Genomic DNA, 16,946 nt, shown 5'->3' with positions numbered 1-16,946 from the left:
CATTCTATTCTCTGAAGATACTCTTGACATTACTTCTCATCTTCCCTTTTTGTATTTGCTACATAGAAACAATATCTCTTTAAATTCCCCTCTGTCTATTAATACTCAGTCTGCCTTCATCTGCCTTGTGTTTACCAGGCAAAAGACCTGACATGTTGTGCTGTCTTTCATGGCGAACCTCCTTGTATTACCCCATGTGCAATGTGCTTGCATTGTAGAGCATGCTTTTTCTTTCCTGACTACCAAAGCGTGGATTTTTCTTCCGTCTTCTTTAAGATCAATTGCCAACTAGTATTGCTTTGGTAAGACACTCAAAATGTGTGTAATCCAGTTTTTCTAATTCCCCTATCTCTTGTTCTCATTTGCCCTCATCCCTTAATTTGTCTAGGAGCCAGTTCGAGGACCCTTGTACCAGTTGGACTCTATAAATAGTATTCATTCAATCTTCATTCACTCACCTTGGGCTTGTGTTGAACGACAAATGGAATGATGAATGCCTTCTCAGACTTCTTGTCCTCTGACTATTTTATCCTGTATTGCCTCTGCCCCACTTCCCAGTCCTGGACATTGGCCTTGCTTCCTTGATATATTCTGGAGCCTTTCACAACGTCAACAGTGATTGAGCTTCTCACATGAGCCTGGAGCTTTGTGACAAATCTCACCAGCAGTACCCACTCTCTATACGTTTACTCTTGACTACTACTTGGTAGTTGGACTTTTTTTAGCTCCCAATATCACACATGGGCTTGGAATTTTGGCTTGTACTTGGTCCACTGCTCCAACATTCTCTCGTTTGAATGTGCCACTAAATGTTTCCATGTTGGGTGCTCTTGTATTTGCAGATTCATGCACCATCAAACTGTCCAGTTTGGTGGTCAAAGTTATAGGAGGTTTCCAAATCCTTTGCCTTTGGAGTTTGGTGGACTTGATGCATCACTACACTACTCGTTTCATTGCCTTGTCTTTGGCCTTTACCAATGTGGACATGCGTGTGTTGGCTTGCTTTCTAATACCGTCATGAAATGCGCCAATGTACTTGCTTGGATTTTGTTTCTGTCTTAGTAGAAATCTCTTGCAGTCCTCGTTCTCTTATGGGCTTCAACCAGCAGGAAAGGTGATGCATGCAACATTGCATCTGCTCCATCGCCTAGATAGAGCAGCATACGGATATTTTGTGTGCACCCTGTGTTTAGGGTGCTTACAAAGCTGCTGAAGCTTGCCCACATGTGGCTGTCTACTGTCTTGTAATGCTTACTCTTTAAACTTCTTCATTTTTACCTTTCGGGTTAGTAAACTCTCTTTTACCAAAGCCTGTTTCATAGAGATGAGCAGCATTTGCTGACATCACCTAGGATCTTTCCAAAGCCCTGTTCAGGGATGTGAAGCTATCCAAGGGGAGATTAGGTCTTTGTCAATCCTAGGTCTCAAGTTGACTTTCATTGCTGAGAGAAGAGAGCCCAAGTGGCACCATGGCTTTGCATAGATATAATAGAGGGCAAGCAAAGGTTTTAATGTGCTTAATTGTGTCGCAGTCCTGGAAATTCTGCAGTTGGTCATATCTAAATCTGAAATGCGACCTGAAAATGATTCTAAAATCCAGGGAAAAGAATATACATGGTTGTGACAAGCTGATTTTAAATACTGATTTGAGCAATTAGGTGGCATTGATCTTGGGAGTAAACCTTGCCAAAACGCTGGCTTTGTACGTCTTTTTTCTCCCCCGTTTGGATGCAATGAAAAGGGCCATTATCTAGGCCAAGCTGGGGGTGGGTAGAAATTCCATCTATATAGACGTCCGTCTACAGCTTTTCTTAAGGGTTCTTTCTTCACCAAACCAGGACACACAGGATGTACATTCCAAGACGCAGAAAATATACTGGTAAGAAGGTGACATCCCAGCAACCTATAGTGAAGTCAATATTTACACTTCCATGAGACCTCAGGATGACCTCAAAGTATTCAGCAGTTTTTCTTTTATCCAATCATCACACTGTATAGGTGTCAAAAGAATGATATTAGAAGAGCTATAATCAAGTCTCCTCAAAAAATCTTCTGCTTTAAACATATATTAACAGCAACAAAGTACAACAATTGTGGCTACATATGCCCATCATGCCTAAATCTATGGGCAAGGTCGACGAAAGTCCATAGCTTTGTATGAGATTTCTGCAGACCACGCATTCCATAAAATCTTCGGGCTATTCTACATAGATGATATTCTTCTGACCTGTAAGATCCAAAAACGTTCTCCAGGTTTTTATACATGCATTTGTATAACCCCTGCAATATTTCACATTTCTGCTACACATGTGTAATTGCTTGACTTGGAAATATAAGCACAAGCAAACAGACTTCAGTCCTACCAGACTATTCAGAAAACCCATAACTATTCACTCTGCCTTGCATTCAATAAGCTGTCATCCAAAACATCAATTACAAATGTATTAAAAGAATGGCCGTGAATTGAAATAAATTGCAGCAATAAGAGTTTTAAAATCAAGACCTGAAAATGTACCAACAAATTTCTTCAATTGGGTTTTTCTCAGTCATTGATGCTGCATTTACGTCTGTTTGACAGGAAGATGGAACAAAATTGTGTGTGCTTCAAAGAAGACCCAAGGCGATAAATAGTTTTTCTGACTGATTTGCAGAATGGACAACATTACATACGCCAGGCCCTTGTAAAATCTGGCACCTGAGAAATAATCCGAATTTTTTAGATATTGTGTTGGACAATCGGTAGCTTTCAAGAGGTTAGCTAACTTAAGGTGCAAACGTTTCTCATCTGAGTTAAAGACAAACTCATTAATCCTATCCAATAGTTGTGAAACAAAAAGGTTTTTAAATATGCTGTAATTTTTCTTCTTGTATGGGTAGCACCATATAAAAATAAACAAATGTAATTACCACAGTAGCACCTTTTTGATTGCTAACTTGTATAAAAAAAATCATCTTTAGGATCCGTCATTAAGCCAAGCAAAATCTAGGTTCAGGAGCACTACTGCATTATTTAGAAGACGGACAGTCAAACACTATATGGTCAAAAATATGACCTTTGTCACCGTAGATAAAATTCCATAGATTTCTTGGAGAGGAAATACAGATTTTTACTACGCCAACCAGAAAATAAGTGGATCACCGGACTTGACACATGATTTAAAAATGACCATGTACTACTCGATTGGCTCGTGTAGAGTATCTTGAAATACAGGTTTCTACAGTTTTATTTTGTTTATTGCAGTAAGCTCTGTCGGACCCGATGAAGAATGTCTATTTGAACCTACCAAAGAATGTGTCTGGTCTTTCTTATCAGTTTCTAATTGTTTGAACGTATTACTAAATATCTGTAATCTGATTTCTGTCTGCTTGCTGCTTTAAATGTGTATAAATATACTTTCTAGTGCCAGAATGCGCATCTTTTCAAATGATAACATGTACATATGCTGTGAATTACTCCTGCCCTCTGTGATTTGTCTGCAAAGTATTTTTATGCATTATTATTATTAATCTTACTATACATTCTACCACTCCTGGTCAGAATTGCTGGACTTGCGAGCAGCACCTTCGATTTTGTGGACTTCGCTGTTAAAATCCCATTAAATTATACTGTGCACATTCATTACTAAAAACACTTAAGATGGCTGATTTAGTGGCCCCTGTCACTTTCCCTTCACTAGTCTTTTGATGTTACTTGGATCATCCTCTCTTCAAAGGCACTTATTAGAATTTCCAAGACATCTGGTGGTGGGGAGGTAAGGCACAATACTTAGATTATAATCCTAACTAGAAACCTAATCTTCTGGTTGCATCTGTATCCCTTCTGTTACATTTATTTATTAATTTAAATTAATCTTTGTGACTGGTATTTCAGAGTTTGTCTGTCTGTTCTCTCCCTACCTGTTTCTTCCATCCTAACTTTTATTGGACTGGAAAAGAAAGTAATAAATTGTGGTGAGGCAGTTTCAATGTTTAGATATAAAAATAGGTGACTGCAAAGTGGGTCCTGAATTTGAGAGAGCACCGCATATAGTGATACATTAAAAGTTGAATAAAAAGCTAGATAAAAATAGAGGCCATCATTCACAGAGTGGTGGCATGATTCCTATTGGTATCTATTACTCCCTATGAACTTCTGTACTTTGCTGTCACTGATGAACTCATAGATTACTGCCTCTGCATTAATCCTCTTCACTGATGATTCCTTCCTTTTTTGGTCATTGGCGCCTCTTTACTGCCCTATGTAGGAGCAATGATGGAGTTTGGAGAGGATCTCATCTGCACTGAGCGGTATGGCACCCGTTTTATGCAAGGATACATTGAGGATCCGAATGGGCAGCTGCGGTGTGTTAAAGAGCGGACGGATGACCGCTACCGGTCTCTTCGAGATTTCTTCACAGTGAGTAATATTAAGAAGTAATGTATTCATGTTTAACAATGTATTGTAGCCGGGTATTATATAACCAGTGTTATTACTCCTGAATTATTAGTAGTCATTTTACCTTTCATAGATGAAAAGGGTTGGGGAAGACACCACCTTATTTAAACATCTGACTGCAGATTAAACCGAGATCTCTACAACATATGCTAAATGATGAGATTTTCAAACAGCTTAGTTAATGTCTAACATGTGGTAGAGGCTGGCCTTGCATCTCTTAATGACTATGTGGGATCACAAAGGAATTCCATTGCTGTAATGATCTGAACTGGTGTGCTCGAGCCACAAAACACTCCAAGTCTCCTTTCATCATTCCCTCATCACTGGATTTGACATACTAAGGTTTTCTCTCGAAGAGACCTGTCTGGGCAAATCAAATGTATTATTTTAGTTCTTAAATATGTGGATAGGAATTAACTGAAGGGGGTGTAAATAGGTCGGGGAATGTTGCGAGAAATTGTGATTTGTTTTTCCAAAAACAAGGGGGACCCACTAGGTGGCTATGGACCATGGGTATCAGTTACTTTATGAAAACAAAGGTCCTAAGCCTAGGACAATATTTCATACCAATGTTATATAGACCACAATAGGCTGCTATATACTTTCCCTGAGGAACCAGTGGACCCGCATCGCGGCCAACTGCATTGGATACTAATCCTCTAATCGGTAAGAAGCCCATTTATAGTTTAGACGAGGCCCGCCTGCCCCCCAGAGAGCCTTCAACTTAAAACTACTCTCCCTCTTTACAGCGGATTGTGTACCTTACCGACCGCGGCAATAACCTAATTAGACGGGGCCGCCACACGGACCTGCCTCGATACCCTACACCGATCCCTAATCGGTAAGTTACCGGCCCATAGACGTCTGGCCCCCCCCCTCTTTTATCGCTCCTCTAATACCATCCTCTCTTTTTTAGCGGATCACAACCGATACGCCGCCCACCCTGCTTCCTCAACTAACCATACCAGCGTGCCATTCAGGACAACTCCTGCACATAGGGTACGCTCCTGATCGAAACTCACGTCTGGTTTCCACAAAACCAAACAACCTTTTAATCCTTGGTTTATTTTCCATATCTAGCACGACGTTCATCTATGCCCAGCGCCGGCTCCAACCTTCCTCTGCTCGTAAACTTATTTTCCCGTATCATTGCAGAGGTAAGCGGCAACCCACTCGCCCCAGAGGCGATCATGTGTCCACCCCAGGCCACCTTAGTTCGCCTGATTCTAACATCTGATAAGCGCACACGCTGCTGCCTTCTCAGTCCCACGGAGGTGGCAGCCTCTCACAATCGCCCTCACCTTGGCACAATGCTCCCCCATATCAGGCACCAGCACCTCTGGCAACTCGTATAATCTGAAACTGAGTGCCCATACAACCGACGGCACCGAGCATGAGTACTGCACTCTAGTACAACCTTTTAAATAACACACCTGCTGGCACCATCTGAAAGAGACACGTTAGTGATAGATTCCTTACCTTAGAATATCCCCAGGCGTCAGACTGGATTCGGAAACTTTTGCGTAGCAATACCCCTGCGTGTCGGTAGGCGTCGTCTGCGGCTCCGCGTCCGTCATCGGTGTCGTTGGCGCCGGAATGACATCGTCGGAGTACTTAGACGCCGCCCATGCTCGCTGACGTCAGTTCTTCTTTTTTCCGCGCCAGCTAGCGCAGATCCGGAGAAGCTCTACCCCCAGTCACTTTTTGACTGAACTTTTGATCTTTTTGATCTCTCTTTTCTGTCGAGTCTTCGACTCTATCGGTGCCGGTAGGGATGCCCGGGTTCAAGCCCTGTTCGAAGTGCGACCGACTGTCGGTCACGGACCCCCATCGCCGGTGCCTGAAGTGCTTAGGCCTCGACCATGACGATCGAACCTGCCCCGACTGCCGGGCCCTGACGTCGAAGGCTAGGCGGGAGCGGTCCCGCAAGTGACTCGAGCTGAGGCAGTCAGCCCCGCGCCGCTCCAGGTCGAGGTCCCACGGGAGGTCGAGGGACAGGTCGCGAGTTCGGAGTCATCGAAGCTCCGGGAGTGGACACCGGTCGTCAGGCTCCAAGTCCTCAGGTAAGAGGCATGAGAGGTCGGAGCGACGTCATCGTTCCTCCGACCCGCCCGACGCTCGCACGATGCGGCCGGGGGTTCGGGCGACACCGCCCACTCGGCTCCGCGAGAGTCGCAAGCATCGCCGCCTGCCCCACACCTTCGGGTCCCTGGGCACGGCACGGCGCTACGCCGGAGGAGATCGAGCGGTACCTCATGGCCATGAGGTCCCTCCCTCCTCAGTCGGGTTCCGTGGCGCCTTCGGGCCAAACGGCCCCGACCGGAGGTTCTAGCGGGTCGGTACTTTGGCTCCGACGCCGCCGGGTGCTTCGGGCCTGACGCCCTCGGCGACTTCGGTCTCGGCTCCGCCGGACCTCACCGGATCCGCTTCCGCATCCGGGTCGTCGCCGGTCGACCTTACGACCTCACCGGCGCCGGCCCCACGGGTATCGCCCCCGGCGCCCATTGTGGACACCGTCCCCAACGTCTCCTTCGGTCCAACTCAGGCGCCGGATCGGCGCCGCTGGGCGCCGCATCCGACGGCCTTTGGAGATTTTTATTTCCACGAGGAGGCCCCGTCTACTGATCCTGTTTTGCAGGGTACGGGTGACGAGGAGGAGGATTGGGAGGGGTCTGAGGAACCTCTGGCACTAGATTGCCAGTCTCAACAGGACTGGACATATGAGCTTGGGGAGGCCAGTGGTCTTGACACTTCGCCAGACACTGGATTTAGCTCCCCTCCGACTGTGGCTTCGGAGACAGGCTCTACATATAGTGTAGTGTTGACGAAGGCAGCTAAGGCCTTAAACCTTAAGCTCCCCGTCGCGGCCGTGAGGACTAACCTCCTCACTGAGGTCCTCAAACCGCAGTCAAGCTCCAGTGAGCCTCTGCTGCCGTTCAATGAGGCCTTGTGTGACGTTCTTGTGGGCACTTGGTCCAAGCCCGCCACAGGTCCGCCTGTGGATAGGAACGTGGCCAGACGCTACCGCCCGGCCCCAGGCGACCCATGCTTTTTGTCCACCCACCCCACCCCCGAGAGTCTGGTTATCCAGGCCTCCAACTCCCAGACCGCGTTCCCGTCGGCCCCGACCGACAGGGAATCCAAGAGGTATGAACAGTTCGGGAAGAAGGTGTTCTCATCTGTTAGCCTAGGGCTGCGGTCTGTGAATACCGCCTGCCTCCTGGGCCGCTACACCTACACTCTGTGGGACACGGTTGCGAAGGTGCTGCCACAATGCCCGGAGGAGGTCCAGGCTAAACTCGCCCAAACCCTTGCGGAGGGCTGAGACGCAGCACGCTTTTCTATCTGGTGTGGACTGGATACAACGGACTCACTGGGCAGGGCGATGGCAACGACGGTGGCGGTTCGACGCCACGCATGGTTGCGGTCCGCCAACTTCTCGGCCGATGTCCAGGCCACACTCCTGGACATGCTGTTTGATGGCCGTCGCCTCTTCGGCGACAAGGCAGACCATGCGCTGGAACGTTTTAAGGACTCCAGGGCTACGGCCAAGTCCTTGAGTCTCACGGCCCCACGCCAGCAATCGGGTGCCTTTCGCTCCTTTCATGGCCACGGAAGGGGCGCCCCCCCACGTACTACCAGCCACGCGCCGCAAAATGTTAAACAGCGCGGTGGCGGACGTGGAAACCGCCGTGGTGGCGGTCGGGGACAACGGCGACGCCAGTCCACACCTCCCGCAGCAGCACCCGCCTCCAAACCTTCCTAGTCCGAGTTTTCAGGCCCATGTGACTCCTGTGGGAGGCAGGGTTCACCATCACCTCTCCCACTGGCGCACAGTCACTTCGGACAGGTGGGTGCTGCAGATCGTCCGAAGGGGCTACTCCCTCCCCTTCGAGGCGACCCCTCCATCCATGCCACCGCAATGCCACCGCGTGTCGGGGGATCACTTGCAACTTCTGCAAGAGGAAGTCACGGCCCTCTTGGCCAAGGGGGCCATCGAGCGCGTTCCTGGGCCAGAAGTAGGGTGTGGATGTTACTCCCGCTACTTCCTGGTACCCAAGAAGGACAAAGGGGGCCTACGCCCTATCTTGGACCTGCAGAACGTCAACGGCTTCCTCCGGAAGGAGAAGTTCAAGATGCTGACTTTAGCTCAGGTCCTAGCTGCCCTGGACCCAGGAGACTGGATGGTAGCGTTGGACTTGCAGGACGCTTATTTTCACATCCCCGTCCTGCCGGCCCACCGGCGTTACCTGCGGTTCACGGTAGGCCAAGAGCACTTTCAGTTTACCGTGCTCCCCTTCGGCCTTACCAGCACCCCGCGGGTGTTCACGAAGGTGATGGCGGTGGTCGCAGCTCATCTGCGCAGGTTAGGGGTTTCAGTCTTCCCCTACCTCGACGAACGGTTGTTGAAGGCAGGCTCGCCCCAGAAAGTCGTCAGCCACCTCCAGACTACGGCCGACCTCCTGCATTTGCTGGGGTTCTCCATCAATGTGCCGAAGTCGCATCTGTGTCCCTCTCAGAAGCTCCTCTTCATCGGAGCAGTTCTCGGCAAAGTTTCGGGCTTACCCTCCCGAACAGCGGGTTCGGGATATACATGCTATGATTCCAATCTTCCAGCCGTTATCCCGAGTCTCGGTCAGGTTGACGCTGCGGCTTCTGGGGCTGATGGCCTCCTGCATCCTTCTGGTGCATCACGCCCGGTGGCGGATGCGGGCTCTGCAGTGGGACCTGAAGTTTCAGTGGGCTCAGCATCAGGGCAACCTGTCCGATCATGTCTTGATCTTGGAGGGCACTGCGAGACAACTGCAGTGGTGGCTCACGGACCGCGATTGGGTCAGTGGCAGATCCCTCTCCCTACCCCACCCGGAGCACGTAGTTGTGACGGATGCGTCCCTCCAGGGCTGGGGAGGCCACATGGGAGAGGCCGAGATCAGAGGCCTCTGGCCTCCGGCGGAGTCCCGGCTCCATATCAACCTTTTGGAGCTGCGGGTGATTCGTCTAGCACTGAAAGCATTCCTCCCTTCGGTCCGAGGGAGTGTAGTGCAAGTGTTCAACGACAACACCACCGCCATGTGGTACTGCAACAAACAGGGTGGGGTGGGGTCATGGACCCTATGCCAGGAGGCTCTGCGCCTCTGGCAGTGGCTGGAACATCAGGGCGTCACCCTGGTGGTTCAACACCTGGCAGGCTCACTGAATGCCAGGGCGGACGAACTCAGCCATCGGTGCATGATGGATCACGAATGGCGTCTGAACTCGGACGTGGCGCAAGGTCTCTTTCAGCAATGGGGAGAGCCTTGGTTAGATCTATTCGCCACAGAAGAGAACGCGCAATGTCATCAATTCTGCGCGTTGGAATTTCCAAGGCGGCACTCGCTCGGAGACGCTTTTCGTCGCGAGTGGAGTTGCGGTCTATTGTACGCCTTTCCGCCTATACCACTTCTGCCCAGAGTGCTGAAGAAGATCAGGCGCGACCGGGCCCAGGTCATCCTTGTGGCTCTGGACTGGGCACGAAGATACTGGTATCCCGAGCTACTCAGCATGTCAGTCCATCTCCCGATTCGTCTGCCTCTTTGGGAGGACCTTCTGTCGCAGCAGCAGGGGACGGTCCTGCACCCGAACCTGTCCAGTCTCCACCTACAAGCTTGGAGATTGAGCGGCGGCAGTTGAGGCCATTTGACTTGCCTCCTGAAGTCTGTTATATCATTCTGGCAGCCAGGCGTCCCTCCACAAAGTCGGTATACGCCTGCAGATGGAACAGATTTGTGGCATGGTGCACAGCAAAGGCTGTGGATCCTCTCTCTGCACCCCTTTCTGAAGTTCTGCTCTTCCTTCTTTCCCTTGCCCAGCAGGGCTCTGCTCTAGGCACTCTTAAGGGGTACCTTTCTGCTCTTTCCGCCTTCTTACGGCTTCCTGATCAGCCCTCCTTATTCAAGTCCCCCATTGTAAATAGATTTCTGAAGGGCATCACACACATGTTCCCTCCTGTTCCCTTCGTGATGCCCCAGTGGGACTTGAATCTTGTACTCACTTATCTAATGTGTGCTCCCTTTGAGCCGCTCCACAACTGTCCTCTCCGTCTTCTTACACTGAAGACTGCTTTCCTGGTTGCCATCACCTCTGCCAGGAGAGTGAGTGAGCTCCAGGCTCTTTCTTCTACTCCACCTTTCTTATCTGTTCATCCAGACAAGGTGGTGCTGCGTACACGACCTTCCTTCCTGCCCAAGGTTGTCACAGCCTTCCACAACGGGCAGTCCATTACTTTGCCCACCTTCTTTCTGCCTCCGCATCCCTCGAAAGAGGAAGAGAGGCTTCACCGTCTGGATCCAAAACGTGCGCTCTCCTATTATCTAGATCGCGCATGCCAATTCCGGGTGGATGACCAACTCTTTGTTGGTTACGTGGGCGTGAAGACGGGAAAGACAGTACACAAGAGGACCATTTCGCGGTGGATCATCTTGTGTATTCAGGCATGTTACTACATGGCAAAAAAGGAGCCCCCTGCTGGTTTGCGGGCTCATTCCACTCTGGCCACGGCAACAACAACTGCCCTGGGCCGAAGAGTCCCCTTACAGGACATTTGCCAGGCAGCCACGTGGGCCTCGCTGCGCACGTTTGCTAGACACTACTCCCTGGACAGTCCAGTCTGGAGGGATGGCTTCTTTGGCCGTTCCGTCCTCCAGGACTTTCTGGTGTGATTATTGGTTCGCAGACCCACCACCGGGGTTGGTATTGCGGGGGTATCTATTCTAAGGTAAGGAGTCTATCACTAACGTGTCTCTTTCAGATGCACAAGTTACTACTTGTGTAACGATATATCTGTAAGAGACATTAGTTAGTGATAGATTCCTTACCGCCCCACCCATCCTCCCCGTTCTGCGAACCGATATCTAGGGTTAAGGTCATCCCCTTTTAGGGCCCTAGTTTCATGGCACCAGTGTTGGTTCTATCTTGGCTCTGCATATCTGGCGCGGAAAAGCTGTGTATCAGAATTGACGTCAGCGCGCATGGGCGGCGTCTAAGTACTCCGACGTCATTCCGGCGCTAACGACGCCGACGACTGACGCGGAGCCGCAGACGAGTCCTACCGACGCGCAGGGGTATTGCTACACAAAAGTTTCCGGATCCAGTCTGACACCTGGGGATATTCTAAGGTAAGGAATCTATCACTAACTAATGTCTCTTACAGATATATCGTTACACAAGTAGTAACTTGTGCTTCACTGCACTGCGATTCCGAATTATGTAAGTATTGAATGTGACTCAGTTGACCTCTAATCTCTGCAGCAGAATAGCAATCTAAATTTCTATTGCTTCTCTGTTTTTCCCTGTTTTCTTCCCCAACAGGCGTACATTTTTGTTTTACCAGGCAATATAATTACTAAGTCCTGAAGATGATCCCTTTATAATTTGAGCCCGGGATCGAAACGCCGTCTACTTTCTTTAGTAGACATATAGTTAATTTGTGTATATCATTGTGTGTATGTACTACTCTGGGAATCTCTGTCAATTTTGATGTAAAACAGTACCCAGTTTGCTCACCTCTCCTTGCCTGAAGTAAACTTTTCTTTCTACTATACCTTTCCTTTAATCTTTTCTCACTTTCAAGTACGGCACAGGATTGTGCTTTGCTGCAGACAAAAATGTTTGTTGTGAAAATGCATTTCAAGTTCTAAACACTTGTTATATTTTATAAATAAACTCTGTGCCCGACTGGGCAAAGGAAAAGTATATAGCAGCCTATTGTGGTCTATGTAACATTGGTATGAAATATTGTTCTAGGCTTAGGACCTTTGTTTTCATAAAGCGAGAAATTGTGATGCATCGGAGGAAATTTACATTTCAGGGCACCAAAAGATGCCAGTGCATGGGTGCTATTCAGGTCTTTGTCCAGAGCAGTCAATGTTGTGTCCTGCCATGTCTTACATATTTTAGATCAGTGACCCAGAAGAAAGCAGCTGTGTCAAAAATCCTGAACCAAGTTGGTTATTCCAAAGTGATCTAAATAATTAATTGAGCAGTGGTCTGCTAGAAGAATTCTATTTCTTTGCTATTAAACACCTTTGATTTGACATTGTTCCATTTTCACCAACAATAACATACGTATACATTCCACTGAGAAGTCCACATTCTTTGACAACATCACAAAACGGCTTTATGGAGTCCCGAGGAAGCACAAAAAAGCTACTCAGAACAGATCACAACTGTCCCATTGAGAAAACCTCATACCGACATGGAGACTGATTTTAAATGTCCGGATTTCAGTTGCTGTCTAAAATTTATTTGCTCTCTAGGGTTAATACATCTGATTAGTCCATCCACTGAGTCTCTGTTGCGTAGGTGACTTATGCCTGGTTCTGTGCAGGGCATGCAGGCTCTGACTGTGTTTTTTTTCTGTTGTACAACACGTCTGTCTCATTTATTGCATTGTTGATAAGCTCAACTCATACGCAGTCCGACTCACTGCATCCAAGGGACCTTCACCTCATTCTTTATAGTATAATTGACCATGGCTCCCAGAGGGCCTTTAGGTTCTAGAAGCACAGATGTAGGAATCGGATGTCGATCATATTTGTGGGTGACTTGCTGCATAGATACCTTGGCCATTGTCTAGGCCATTGCCTAGGCCTTAATTTAGGCACTGGTGACTGGTTAACAAGTACCCAAATTTTAGACTGATTTTGTACACTAATGCACACCCCAGTATGGACAGCTACCTGTATCTTTAGTAAGTTACTTTGGATTATTGGCACATCATGCATAAATCTGGTCTGTACAGTACACGAGTCTGTGATGTTGGCAAAAGCCAAAAAGTATGTCTCCTCCAGTAATTCACACAGAGGAGCAACGTGTCAATATCTTAAGGAATGATTCACCTGGAGTAGAAGCAGTCCTGTGTGTTAAACCCATCCTGCTACCTAATTAATACTCACAACAAACCATCCTCTTGTTAAGTCAGCTTCTGAGAGTTAAGGGGAAGGATGAGGAATCAGTGGATCAGGTAGTGGGGTTAGCCCAGGAGTTTTTGAATTTTGGAAATGCTCACCTTACAAGGAAGGTTTTAATCTGCATTTAAATTTTGAATGGGATGTGTAACTGAGGCATGTTCTCTTGTTAAACATTCCATTGTGTAGGCACAGACGTAGAGGGGGAATGGCCACCAAGTAACTGTTTTATTGGGTGTTGTAAGGCCAAGGAGTTGCCATGCCAAAATGTATGCGTTCTTGCTGATTGAAATGTAAGTACACTAGGTATGCTTACTATGCCACCCCATTGACTTACAGGCAGCAAGCTTCTTATGGTTCTTGTAGTTAATCTGATCACTTTTTTATGCACCCCCATTACTGTTTAGTAATGTGCGGGGCAGGCGAGGGTAACAGATATTACAGTGATCAGTTTGTAATAATTCAGGGCTCTGACAAGAGAGCTGCCATGAACTTGTCACTCCTGAGCTGAAGTCTGTCTTCACCATATGAGTGATCATGAGTTTAACTGAGAGACTTTGATTTAAAATAATATCCAGGTTGCATATTTCAGTATCTGGTTAAGTAACTCACCCACTTGGATTGGCCTGGAGAATGCCATAGCTGTGATGCCTGAGGTTTCCACTGCTGAAAGTTGTAAGACCGCTTCAAGGGTTTGGTCAATAAGAATATGGCTTGCATTTAATGTGATTCACCACTGTCTGTTCTAAATGGTGTCAAGAGGCCTTCAATGTACAGTTCTTTGCACTGTTTGAACAGACAGTTGTGAATCGCATTAAATGCAGGCCAGATTCTCACTGACCGTAACCCTTGAAGCAGTTTTCCTCTTCCACCGGGCGTTTCCCAAGATGCGTGTCTTCAGCCTACTTCTGAAAATGAAGAATATGTGTGTGTCTCTGTAGGCAAATTAACAAAGAGGAGAGGAAAAATCCTTCTTGGACACCAGTTGTTAATAGTCCACAAGGGAGCAATTATCTCCGAGTTTCACCTGTTGCATTTGGTCTGTTGCAACAATTGCCTGGTCAAAGACACCGAACCAAGACAATAATTTATCCAACCAGATCCGTGCTTTACCTGGCCTGATGCAGCCAACAAGTCCATCTGCGCCTGCCCATTGTCTTTTTACTGCGTCTTATGCTCCTGGATGGCCCGATATGCTAATTCGGTGCCACAAAAAGGTCAGAGTTTCAAATAACTGGAGTTCAGTGATGCACATCACTCTGTATATAACCTGACGGCAACTTTTTAATCTCTCCACCAAGGAACTATAGATAGAATAACAACCAATAGTTCCCCATTCCTTTGAGTCCAATTTAGTTTTCTTTCAAACAAGGGTTACTACTACATATTCTATATCACTTTGAACTACTCTTTGTGCTGGCAATTGACCTGTTGTGTGAATGATGAAGGGAATTAAGAGATGGGGCAGTTCTGGATGATGGACATTGGGGGCGTATCTACTGGACCTGAGTCCATAGCGCGAACTATCTTCAAAACTACTGAAACCGATCGGAAAGCGATGACTGAGCATGAAACAATAGGCTGTACAGTGTACAATATAGTGCTGGGATTTGAGAGGATTGCTATGGCAAGTATGATGCCACACTGAGTGAACGTCTAAACATCTCTGCTTCCGTTTACAAAGTAATCACTTCTAGGCGACTCACATCTAGGCTCACAGACCGATCTTCTGGGACTGGCAACGTAAATAAGGAGGTTGTGAGTAACTTTCATCTCCTACATAGAAGATTCCATGTCTCATTGTATAGGTGTAGGATATTGAACCTGTGTGCCATCTTAGTCATTATGTCCACTAGCTTTGTGTGGAGTAGCTCAGTGATGGAAGCCATCAGATTCCTATTCTGAAGGATGAAAGTTGTAGTATTCTAGCACATTGCGATGAGCCCTCTGGATGAGCACTTTTAGCTACACCAGTAGCTCCAATTTATGTAGCCGGTCTCTTGGGTAATTTACTAAAGTACCTCCTGGGCTGTCACCCGAGTACCTTGCTTCCAAGCCACAAAATTGGGCGACTGTCAGGTTCTTAGAAATGTTGCAAACACAATCATTCTGTGTCTACAAACTTGTGGAGCAGTCTCAGCCCCCTACTGGTGCCACCCCTGTGTACCTCTGCAACTATCTACCCTATGTTACCATATATCCTGGCAACTGGAAGGGTAATTGGTTCATGTCCGCACCATCTATGGTCACTAGCCACACATGAAGACTATTCGCATGGGGTGGCATATGAGTTGTTTAAACTGGAGCTCTAAAGGAGAAATGTGAAGTTTTGCTGGGCAGGAACATGGTTTTCCAGCGTTGTCCTTGACATGTCATGGGCTATATGTGGTCATTTCTGGAAATGCTGCATTTCACTCCAGAAACTTTTATAATCACATGTTTACTTATTAGAACTTCCCCAGAATCCAGATAGCACCTCGCCCTTCACCTTCAATCTAGATAAATTTACTAGTTAGGGAACTGAAGATTGCATTCACGATTTTGAGCACTGTAGAATTAGAGTTAGAATGAATTAAAACAAAACTAAATGTATTTTAAATCCACACAATATAAATTGGTAGATTAAAATATACTCGTACAACGATTAAGTAGGATGGCTTGACTTCCAAGATAATTGTAAAATTTCTTTTTTAGTTTTCTTAGCACGTGCTGAAAATGGTAAATGTAGGTGAAAACTGGTAAAGTAATCCCTAAGTAGCCTGAATTAGCTTTGGTAATCAACTGAAATTCCCTCATTTGTATAAGAAGTGTATTCTGCTGTGGTGTAGATTCCACTGGCGGAATGATCTCCAGATTAGAATCCGATGATAGAATTACTTCAATTCATATAGCTGAGATGATTTTATCGGAAGACAGGAGGCCAGCATTATGCATTAAAACTTTTATTCACTCCTTCTGAGCAGCAACCATAAAAGCTTCCAAAACAGAACGTTCGAGCATTACAATATAATTTAGACCTTTCAGTCCCATAAGTACTCTATGACCGCCATGTTTTTCCTCTCGTGTTTGCTGCTTCTGAGCAGATAAGTATATAGAGCTTTGCTTATAGATTTTTTATAAGATTGTTATATGTTTGTGGCTTTACCCAATTTATGGGTAGCTGTTAGGGAGATTGTGTATGTGGTATTTTTCTATTTCAAATGTTTTATCTGTGTTTCTAGTGAAGCCAATATTGGTATGGAATAGGTATATTTATGCCTATTTTTTTTTTTTAAACAGCTATTCGTTAGAGTAGTTTCACAATGTTTAGTGAGAAACAGGTTTTCAAAGTACTTACTCGTACTTTATTTAAAAAATGCGCTAAGTAGGCTACAATCAGCTCGAGTGTGGAAGCCTGTTTGTCTTGGGAGCTTGAGGCGAGTTGTCTGATCTCTATGCGAATGTAGGAGTGCATGAGGGATGAAGCGCAGGAGGCCGTAAAGAGAAAAACCTCTGAGCGGTGTGTGCATTATTTTGTACTCTCTCAACAACGTTTATAAAGCATAGGCCATTTTCCGAAGGAATTG

The 16,946-nt window shown here is 46.8% G+C and overlaps 1 protein-coding gene across 3 annotated transcripts in view; it reads left to right on the top strand.

Moving 5' to 3' along the window:
- RUSF1 (RUS family member 1) overlaps positions 1 to 16,946 on the top strand; it is a 222,548-nt gene that overhangs the window by 60,266 nt on the left and 145,336 nt on the right. For all 3 annotated transcript variants that reach the window (XM_086931664.1, XM_086931665.1, XM_086931666.1), the window contains exon 2: positions 4,245 to 4,396. In XM_086931664.1, the coding sequence (XP_086787790.1) occupies positions 4,250 to 4,396 (147 nt within the window). In that variant the 5' untranslated portion in view covers positions 4,245 to 4,249. The remainder of the gene's footprint in view (positions 1 to 4,244; positions 4,397 to 16,946) is intronic.

The sequence above is a fragment of the Lissotriton vulgaris genome, chromosome 7 (assembly GCF_964263255.1).
Source record: "Lissotriton vulgaris chromosome 7, aLisVul1.2, whole genome shotgun sequence".
NCBI classification, from domain to species: Eukaryota; Metazoa; Chordata; class Amphibia; order Caudata; family Salamandridae; genus Lissotriton; species Lissotriton vulgaris.
Note: the sequence above shows the minus strand (reverse complement) of the source record. Positions and strands in the feature narration are given on the sequence as shown.